The 10,481-nt window shown below is 50.2% G+C and overlaps 1 protein-coding gene across 1 annotated transcript; it reads right to left on the reverse strand.

The window, feature by feature from the left end:
* Positions 1-8,398: 8,398 nt before the first annotated feature.
* LOC123139563 (reticulon-like protein B12) lies at positions 8,399-8,878 on the reverse strand. The gene has a single exon (XM_044559339.1). It carries the CDS (start codon positions 8,876-8,878, stop codon positions 8,399-8,401), a length of 480 nt encoding a protein of 159 aa, XP_044415274.1.
* Between the last annotated feature and the right edge of the window lie 1,603 nt (positions 8,879-10,481).

A 10,481-nucleotide genomic window follows, 5' to 3' on the forward strand; every position in this document is an offset into this window, starting at 1 on the left:
GGAACGAGGTCGTCGGAGTCCCATCGCAGGGCATCCCATACTGGTACGAGATGACCGGTGCCGAGGTCGCCGCCGAGGGCGGCGGCGGCAGGGGTAGCCACTGTTGGTGTGGCGGCTGAGGAGGTGGCTGCTGGGGATGCGGCTGGGGCGCATAGGGCCCGACGAGGAAGGCCCTGATGCCTGCCATGGCCTGCCGTAATTCTAGGATTGTGGCTATCATCTGCTCCGGGGTGAGGATGAGGGCGGGCGGCGCCGGGGCAGAGGGTGCAATCGCCCCTGAGGACGCCAGCACACCCACTGCCGGCGCGCCAGCTGTGTGGGGCAGCAGCGCCGACGAAGACGCTGGTGGCAGCGGGTGGGTGTGCGGCGGCGGCGGGTGGAAAACTCGGTGGAGGGCTGGACATGATCGAACCCGGGGAAGTTGATACCAATAGGTATGAACCAGATCCCTACTAGGGTGTGGTCTCAGGTTGTAGGAGTGGACGAAGGGATGGAGTGGAGGACGGCGTGGTCGCCGGCGCTAGAGCGCCGTCGTTGCTTGCGCGCGCGAGAGTGAGAGAGCAGGGCGGCGGCTAGGGTTAGATCTCCCGGCTCCCTAAGGAAGCTGAACAAATATTATTGCTTCTTGCTTGATTAGATTGATACATCTCCTCTGCTTATATAGAGAGGTTTACTTGACTCCCAAACAAGCGACCCTTATCGCTAATTAACTCTAAGACTAACCGGCTATACCGCTAGCCCAGACCCATTAGGCTATTACGTACTCTAACATAGATACTCTGTATTACTCATGAATATCTAAAAGACAACGAAATGTACAAATGTAAGATTTCTCAAACTTCGTCAGAAAAGTCTGTAGGTTTGGCACAACCAAGTAAAAGCAGGCATGATTTTTTTTACTGAAACTATGTTTATTTACCATGATGAACTACAGTCCATGTTAACAAACATTCTGAAGCTTAAAATGTTAGTCATACCCCCAGAGAACTTGACATCCCTGAATCCCTGCAAAATATGTGTGCCACGGTAGATCACTAGAGAAGTTAAAGCTGGAGAACCCAGAATCGTTCATCGAGCCCGTTCCCTTCTTCAATGCAGTTCCAATATAAACATTCACTTAGATCTAGCACCAAATCAAAAATTGTAAACCTTTACGGATCAATGCCGCCAACAAGGAATCGTCTTCAGGTACCGGGCGAGGCGACGGCTCCCCAAGACAGGGTCCAGCCAGCGCGACGTAGAGGGTGCTGCCCGATTCTTGGACGGTGGTGGTGGTGTAGGCAAGAACCTCTAGCGGGAGGTGGCGGGCGCGGGCGGCGAGCAAAGACGGATCGTCGGCGAGGCGGCGGCAGCGCCGGCAAACTGCAGGGCAGCGGAGGACAGCGTGGGCGGGGAGGCGGAAGAGGATTTCCGCGACGACGTCGTCGAAGAGTTCGCCGGGCTGCTCCATCGTCCTCAACTCGTCTTCGAAATGGCGAATCTCGCCGCCGTCGCCGACACGTTGAGAGGCATCTGCGCGACAGTGCCTCATAGTCTCCGCCCTCTCCAGATTTTGACACCTAACTTGGGCACACATCTCCACCCAAGGAGATGTCGAGCCTCCACCGGATCTCCTTCGCTCTGCCCCAGTCGCCAGCCGGCCACCAGCGCCTCATGTCGTGGCACTTCTCCCTCCCTCCATCTCCTTTCAACTCAGGTTCTCTGGCTTTTCTGTGCAGCTCCGCCGTCGTGGAGCTCACCGGGATGTTGATGGAGGTCAATGGGGAGAAGAGTGGGGGAGAGTGGTCAGCCAACTCCTTCAGTTCGCTCGGTTTGAACATGTATATCGAACAAAGGAAGCTGACGTGGCTGCCCAGGGTGCTTTTAGATGCGTCCAGTGTGATTTGACGGACAAATCAATGTTCAATCCCAAATGCTAAAAAGTGGATGCCAGACTTTTAGCGTATGGGTCATTTAAAAGCATCTAGACTTGCAAAGAAAATCATAGTTCAACAAACTGGACATGCCAAAATGAAATCAATGTCCGAGCGTGACGGATGGCCTCGGATCACTGGTCGGGCGCCTGCTCCGAGAGGAATGCGTTGTGCTCCAGGCGGAATGCGTCATGCTCCGCCTGCATCCGGGCTACCTGCTCTGCGTGCATCCGGTTTGTGTCTCCGTCGCGGCGGTCTGGGTCGGGCTGGACGACATCTCCGGTGGTGGATCGGGGCCGATGGTGAGGATTTGGAACAAGGGTGAAGGACGTCGAGGCTACGGACGCGGTAAATGTTGGAGGGCGGCCGGAGGAGGAGAACGGATTTGATGGATTTGGTGCAATTTGCATGGGATCGGGTTGTCGGATCTGACGTGACGGGCTTGTCTGGGCGCCGCCATATCCGCCCCATATCTGGACTGGATATGAGAGGTGCCGGTCAGCCCGGGCGTTCGAGGCCCGTTTAAGAAGCATGTCTAAATCGAAAAGTCATGCCCGGTCAGTAACCGGACGGCCCGCCCGGGCGTATGAGACGGGTTTGAGGCGTCCGGCTATAGATGCTCTAATGGCCTCTCCCTATATAAAGCATAGTCTTTATGGATATCAATTGTGTGGAAAGAATGGTCTATATGTAGGAATTACAGGTTGTAATCAATATCCAGGTAAAGCATGGTCTATATCTGTCTCTCCTTATATAAAGTACTCCCTCCGTCTAGGTGAGTAGGTCATCTTAGGTTGTGCACCGTGACCAAGGAGGAGGAGAAAACGAGAGAACTTAATGTTCATTTGCTAATTAATAGCATTGCATGCAATGAGCTAACCACTGCATGTCGTGTTTGGTAGTCTCAAGTCATTAAAAGCATGCACACCCCACATTTCTTATTGGTTGATATGTCAAGAAACAAGAAATGAGGTAGAATTTAATGCACCGCGCCTAAGTGTTTTGAGATTATTTGATTTCCGTAAGATGACTTACACACCTAGACGAAGGGAGTATGATATTTATGGATAGTAATAATTTCAAAAGAATGGCCTATAATTAATAGAAATGACTTCATGGATAGTAGTTAATTCCTGGCCAATATACCTACCACATTAAACAAAGAATGATCCATATCTGCTCTACGTATATAAACATCCACAAAGAGCAGTGTTTTCATCGACGAATTGTGGGAAGATAGAAGAAGAAAGAGAGAACCTACTTGGTTGGTTGGTTGTAGTATGGCGCTAATCAAGAGTCACACAGGGGTTCCATGGTTGGTGGCACTTGCGGCTATGGCCATCATCTTGTTCTCCCATTGCGCACAAGGTTAACACATGGGTTCCTTTTTCTCTCAGTTGCATGGGTTCTCTTTTTGTTACATCATTGATTGATAGACACCATCTCATATATATACACACACACAAAAAAAAAACATTTTAACTACTATTTTTTCACACAGGCGTGGACAAATGTATCAAGAGTGGCGTGTGCATCTCCGTCTGCCCTACTTTGTGTCTCGAACTGGTCGGTGATGACACAAGGTACTACTGCAAGAGCGATGATAGTGAATGTTGTTGCCCACCCAACACGTTGACAGAATGGTGCATTAGCAGGCCATTCTGTGATCCCTCGGCCTGTGAGGAATTGTGCAAAGGAAATCACTTCTATGTTGGTGGAGCCTACTGCAAGAATATTACCCACCCACTGAAATATGTTAAGTGTTGCTGCCCCTTAAAACACAACGCCGCCATGCATGGCTAATAGAGCATGAGTTGTTGTATTAGCCTCTATTTATGTCACAATTTTCATAGTATGTTATCATTAGTCATTGTCCTAGAGGCTAATAGAGCGGCTTATGTTCGAGCTAGTCAATTGGTGGATGCCCAAAACTATAACTGATTGTGGATATCCACCAGATTTGCTTGTTCTTGCTAATTAATTAATTTAAGGAATAAATGCTAGTCTGGAGAGATGGAATTTCTGATTATGTTAGCTAGTGGTGGCCGTAGCGGTTAAATCAATAGGGATCAATTCTACACTAAGTACACCCTCCCTCTACTTCTTCCCCCTCTAGATTTCAGTTTGACGCCTCTTGGCTCCTTATTGAGGGTTTCTGTGACCTCCTGGGGTCTAAAATCAGTGCGATTCTGTCTGCGCCTCATCGTTCCTTTGGTCCCATGGATGATTGGCATAATTGTTCGGCCTTGCTTCGCAAATTCCTTCGGGGATGGTCCCGGAACTATTCGGCCCAGGAACGCAGGGACAAGGCCCTTCTTTTGACCCAGATTGAGATCCTTGATGCTCGGGCGGATGCCTCTGGCCTCTCTGATTCTGATTGGTCCCTTCGGTTCTCCCTTGAACGTGCGTTGATGCACCTGCATCGGCTTAACGAGATTTACTGGCGCCAGAGGGGCACGTCCAACTGGCTCCTAAAAGGGGATTCTCCCTCTGCTTACTTCTTTGCGATTGCGAATGGGAGACGGCGCAGATGTCTAATTGATAGCCTGATTATTGATGGGGTACGTACTTCCGACCAGGGCGTCACACTTAACCACATAGTCTCTTTCTTTTCTTCGCTTCTTTCCGCCAAGCCTGATCAGGGTTCCAGGCTTGCTGCTAACTTTTGGAACCAGGGATCCTTGGTTTCCCGGGAGGAAAATTCGGACTTGATGATCCCCTATTCTGAAGAGGAAATATTTTCTGCTATTATGAAGGCTAACCCTAATTCTGCCTCTGGCCAGGATGGGTTTTCTATCCCCTTCTTTAAAAAGTTTTGGCCTATTATTAAAAATCTTATTTGCCAAGTTATTCAAGGTTACTGCCTGGGCACAGTTGATATCTCCAGGCTGAATTATGCGGTTATCTCTCTTATTCCCAAGATTAAGGGTGCTGACTTAATTTCCCAGCTTAGACCTATCGCGCTCATTAATAACTTTGCCAAGTTCCCTGCCAAATGTCTGGCCACTCGCCTCACCCCAGTGGCTCATCGCACCCTATCTCATACTCAGTCGGCTTTTATCAAGGGGCGCTTCATCTTGGACGGAGTTCTCTGTCTCCACGAAATCGTTCATGATATTCACAAATCTGGGAACAAGGCAGTTATACTCAAATTAGATTTTGAAAAGGCCTACGATTCGGTTAATTGGGGTTTCCTGAGACAAGTCCTCCTTGCAAAAGGGTTTGACAGTGGGGTGGTGCACTGTATCATGCAGTTGGTCATGGGGGGGCCATACTGCTATTAATGTTAATGGACATATTAGTAACTTCTTTAAAAACTCTAGGGGTCTGCGGCAAGGCGACCCGGCCTCGCCCATTCTTTTCAACTTCGTTGCGGACGCCCTTTCTAACATCCTATCTAGAGCTGCGGAGGCCGGTCATATCTCCCCTGTTAGTTCCCACCTCATTCCGGAAGGAATTACGCATCTTCAGTACGCTGACGACACTATCATTTTGGTGGAATTTAGTGACCTTTGCATCGGCAATCTCAAGTTTCTCCTCCTCTATTTCGAAGCTCTTTCGAGGCTTAAGATTAATTTCTCTAAAAGCGAGGTTCTTGTCACGGGTGTTTCTGACGTTGAAGCTCTAAGGGTGGCATGCTCTCTGGGCTCTCTTCCTATTAAGTATTTGGGCCTGCCTATCACTTATGACAAGCTCTATGCCAAGGACTTTGCTCCTGTGGTGACCAAGGTCGGTAATTGTGTGATGCACTGGAGGGGCAGATATAATACTCAGGCGGGCAAAGTGGCCTTAATTAACGCCTGCCTCTCCTCCCTCCCTATGTTCCTGATGGGATTCTACCTTCTTTCTATGGGCACCCATGCTGGTTTTGACAAACATAGAGGGGCCTTTTATTGGAACGCGGCCGATAACAAGCATAAGTATCGCCTGGTTAAATGGGACACCATATGTAAGCCCAAAAGCCTTGGGGGGCTGGGCATCATTAACACTCTGGTTATGAACAAATGCCTGATCATCAAATGATGGTGGAAGATCATGGACATTCCCTAGGACAAGCCTTTGTGGTTCAGCATCTTAAAGGCGAAATACTTCCCTTCCTGTAGCCCTATGTTTGCTCGTGCGTCTGGGGCATCTCAATTTTGGCGCGATCTTGTTAAACTTCGGCCTACCTTTCAAGGCCTAGTCAAGTATGTTGTTGGCAATGGGAAGTCTACTAGGCTCTGGCTTGATTGGTGGTGCGGGGCCTCTCCGCTGGCCTCTACTTTCCCTGTTTTATTCTCCTACTGTGCAAACCCTCAGATCCCTATCTCTGAGCTTGCGTCGAGTAATTGGGACCTTCAGCTGCGCCACTCCCTCTCTCCTGTAGAGTTGGAAGACTGGCAGCGTCTTGCTGCCCTCTTCCCTTCGCTCTCGGAGGAGGAAGACACAGTTGTGTGGCCCCACTCTCCCTCTGGCCGCTTCTCGGTTAAATCCTTGTATAGCAAACTTATTGAGGGATCCATCACCTCCAAATTTAAGTGGATATGGGAAGCTCGCATCCTAAGGATGGCAATTTTACCCATGGGTACGGGTACCCGCGGGTACCGTACCCGCATGGGTAGGGTATGGGCATATTTTTATACCCATGGGCAGTACCCATACCCTACCCGTTAAGTCATGGGTAGGGTACGGATATAGCCTTGTACCCGCGGGTATACCCATACCCTGCCCACTTGTAAAAATAATGTTAAGTTGTTGTCAATTAATCATTAATTTGTCATGTGACTCGTCTACTCCTATTGACTTATGAGTATGTTGTGGTTTCTAAATTTTGATAGTAGTCTTGCACCCATGTACTTGTTATTGAGCAAACATATTTGATTTTTTTTTCAAATGTGCTATGAATGAGTGTAAAATTATGAACAACTTGTGTACTATTTGTTCTACCCGTTGGGTACCCAATGGGTATGGGTAACTGTCGGGTATGGGTATGAGTAAAGTTTTAGACCCGTGGGTACATGTATGGGTAGAATTTTGTACCCACTTACTATATGGGTATGGGTATGGGTATGGTATTGCTCTACCCTGTCCATACCCTACCCATTGCCATCCTTATCGCATCCCCCCTAAGATTAAAGTGTTTCTCTGGCAAGCCTCTCGTGGGCGTCTACCTACGGGTGACCAAATCCGTAAACGTAATGGTCCGGGTTCTGACTGCTGTGTTCTATGTGGGACGAGAGAAGATACACCTCATATTTTTTTAACTGTGTCCTGGCTAAGCTGTTTTGGTGTTGTGTCAGATCATGGTTGCATGTCTCCTGGGCTCCGACCTCCTTTGCGGACTTACGAGCCTTGGCTAATTCTTTGGTTGGGGCCCAGAGGAGATTGTTTTGGGTCGGCTTTGCTGCCATGTGTTGGTCCTTATGGACGACAAGGAATAAATTTACTATCGAACATGTCTTTCCTGCTAAGCATGCCGATTGCTTATTCAAGACTTGTATATTCCTGCAGCAGTGGAGATTATTGACTAAGAAGGAGGACAGGGATGCATTTGACGCCATGTTGGCCAAGATCCGAAATTCTGCTATCTCCATCCTTCCAAACCAAGCGGGGCCGTAGACGTCGTTGCGTTGCTACGTTTTCTTTTCCTCTTCCGGCCTGCGTGCCGTGTACTGGCCTGGGAGCCATGTACGTAGACTTCCTTCTTCGTGTTCTGGCTTCATACTTTGGCATCTGTGTGTTGGTTGTCTGGGTCCTTGTTAACTCTGCCTGGTGGCTTTATGTATAAAGTCGGGCTATGGCCTTTTCTCTAAAAAAAACAAGTACAACAGACTCGCATTTTATTTCCATCTATGTTCCAGGAAGGAAACATCTTCAACTCCCTTTCAAAGCCCTGACCTTGCAACGAAGAAAATACATATGATTTCTATCTATCTATATCCCCAACAAAGAAATCATTTTATATTGATTAGATAGTGAGTAAATATATGATTTAGACCTCTTTATTTACATAATAAACTTTATAAATATGGTCTTAAACCTATAACTGAAATGAGTGATAAAAATAAAATAAAATGATGTGTCAACATGCACGGCTTGTTTAGATGTGTCAATGTACATGGGTTTGACAATATACTGAGGAAAGAGAAAAAAATAAAATGAGTTGGACAGAGTTTAGCAGATTGTGCCTCAATTGTGTTCATGTGAAGTTCACAGTTGCCGGAAGTCATAATCAATTGGAAGCATAAGGCATGCCTCACACCAAGCAATTGGAATAAACAATCACCACCAATATCTCCAAGTGATGTATCGTCTGATGGAAATAAAATTGTTTTGTGGCTAAAAAAATATGTTCCACTAAATAAATCGTGCGAAGTATACTTCATCTCACGCTGCAGGTGGGGGTGGGACTAAGAATCCCATCCCACTTAAATTGCATTAGTGGATTTCCACTGGACCGGCAGAATATTAAGTGGGCTAACCCTATTAGCCCATTGGAACCCACCCTAACCCCACTTGTTATGAGAGGATAGAGCAACCCGCCCGAGCGCACAAATTCCAGTTCCTGCTATGAAAAGGGTGCGGAGGTCGCGCGCGAGGCGGCCGAGCAGGGCGGCGGCGGCAAGGCAGGCGAAGACGCGCCCGGAGCCGGGCTGGCCCTGCGTGACGTGGCGGGAGGCGGAGGTGAGGCCGGCAAGGCCGGAGCGGACCAGCGCGGCGAGCTCGTCGGCCGCCGGCTGCAAGTCGGGGATGGGCGGGGCGGGGCGGCCGAGGAGGCGCGCGGCCCTGGACCACGCGCAGAGCACCGCCAACAGGAGGAGCAGCACGTCGGCGGCCAGCGAGACGGCCGTGTATCCGGAGGCGCGGTTGAAGAGGATCCAGGAGGCGACGGCGGCCGCCAGCAGCAGCGCGCTCAGGTTCGCCCGGCCTCGCCGCCACAGCACCACGTCCGCCAATGCGAATGATCGATCGATTGGTTGATTCATTCATTCATTCAAGTTTGCGATTGCTATGACTCGGTTGCTTGCTAGCTGATACATGGATGAGGCGGAGAAGATAAGAGGAGGAGCATGAGGTTAATTACCGACCGAATTGTCCGGCGTGGTGATGGCGGCGGCGATCCATGTCCATGGATGATTCGAGGCAGACCGAGAGGAGAGGGTTTGGTACTGGCCGGGTTGGAATTTGTTTGATGAATGATCAAAGGAGGGAGACGTGCAATTCACTTTCCCAAATGCTGCAAATTGCAATTTTTCGCTGGAAAGAAAGAAACCGGAAATCGCAATTTTTCTCAGTTATGCATATGATGCATCTGTTAAGTGGGATCCCACTTATTCCCACCTATTATGCGCTAGTTTTGATGGGACATCCACTTCTTTTCCATCAAGCCGTGTTGGGACTAGGTGGATCAAGGTGGGATTCCCAGGAACAGTCCCACTTGCAGCGTTAACTTCATCTATTACAAAACATAGGACTTTAACCGGCCAAATTATGTTCCTAACTGGTTGCGGCGGAACAGTGAAGTCGTCAAGGACATGTCCTGCCCGTCGATGAGAAGAAGCGACAGTAGTCGGAACATCGGCATTTGTACTGCCACAGTTGAATGTGTTGATTTTAAAAGCTTGGGACTGTCAGTTTCGTCTCGGTCGCTCGTCGACGGCGCCAGCACGTTGCTACTTCCTGGCGACACATGCACCATTTCTCCACGTCGCACTTTGACGAAAAAGGGTTTCTCCGGCTTTGTATTACAAAGCAACCAACCGATACAGTCAACGATAGGTGCTGGGACGAAAGCAGCACAGACACGCGTAAAAGAAATGAGAGAGAAAATACAAAAGAAACAAACGCCGACAACGACGGATCGACAAAAACACGAAGAAGCCTCGCAACCACTGCGCCCACCGGAGATCTCCCACCAAGCTCGTGGACTCTGAAGCGCCGGTATCAATCAACGCCTCCAATAAGGGACGCGACGATACCGACACTGTGCCAAGGGTTTCCCCCGGTACGCGACGAAGAGAGAAGGGTAGCCCCCGACACCCTTCAGGAAGGTCCGGCAGCACCCTCAGGTGCCACCGGGTCAGTATCGGCCAGGCCGACAGGGATTTCTCCCGATCCCGACCTTCACCTCGGGCGCTTCGAAGCCCGCCAACGAAACCGACCACCACCCTGCGCCACCATGGTCTTGAAGCTTCTCACGCCATCTCACCACGGCACCACGAAGAGAGGTCTGCATACCGAAGAAGAGGAGCCGGGACTAGAGGCAACAACATCGTCAGCACGCGGGAGGGTCCCACCTCCACCATCAACGACGGTAGCCGACCGGACGCAATAGCAGGAGTACACCAGGCCCATGGGCCCACAGGCCCGGCCGGGCCACCCAAGGCCCGTAAAGCTCCCGCCTTCACGCTGCAGCAAGCACGCCGACGGCGACGCCGCCCCCGGTCCGAGCTGCTCCACGTCCGCAACACGCGGAAGACAACTAAGCTATGCCGGTGGCCGACCCGCTAGGACCCAGATGGGGCCCGCAGGGCCCAGATCTGGGCCGGGGGTGCGCCGTCGGCCACCCCGCGCAACCAAGTTGCCCCG

The sequence above is a fragment of the Triticum aestivum genome, chromosome 6B (assembly GCF_018294505.1).
Source record: "Triticum aestivum cultivar Chinese Spring chromosome 6B, IWGSC CS RefSeq v2.1, whole genome shotgun sequence".
NCBI classification, from domain to species: Eukaryota; Viridiplantae; Streptophyta; class Magnoliopsida; order Poales; family Poaceae; genus Triticum; species Triticum aestivum.

Bases quoted from the DNA above. Each gene is read 5' to 3' on its own strand.
- LOC123139563 (XM_044559339.1), bottom strand. From the start codon at position 8,878: ATGAATCAACCAATCGATCGATCATTCGCATTGGCGGACGTGGTGCTG.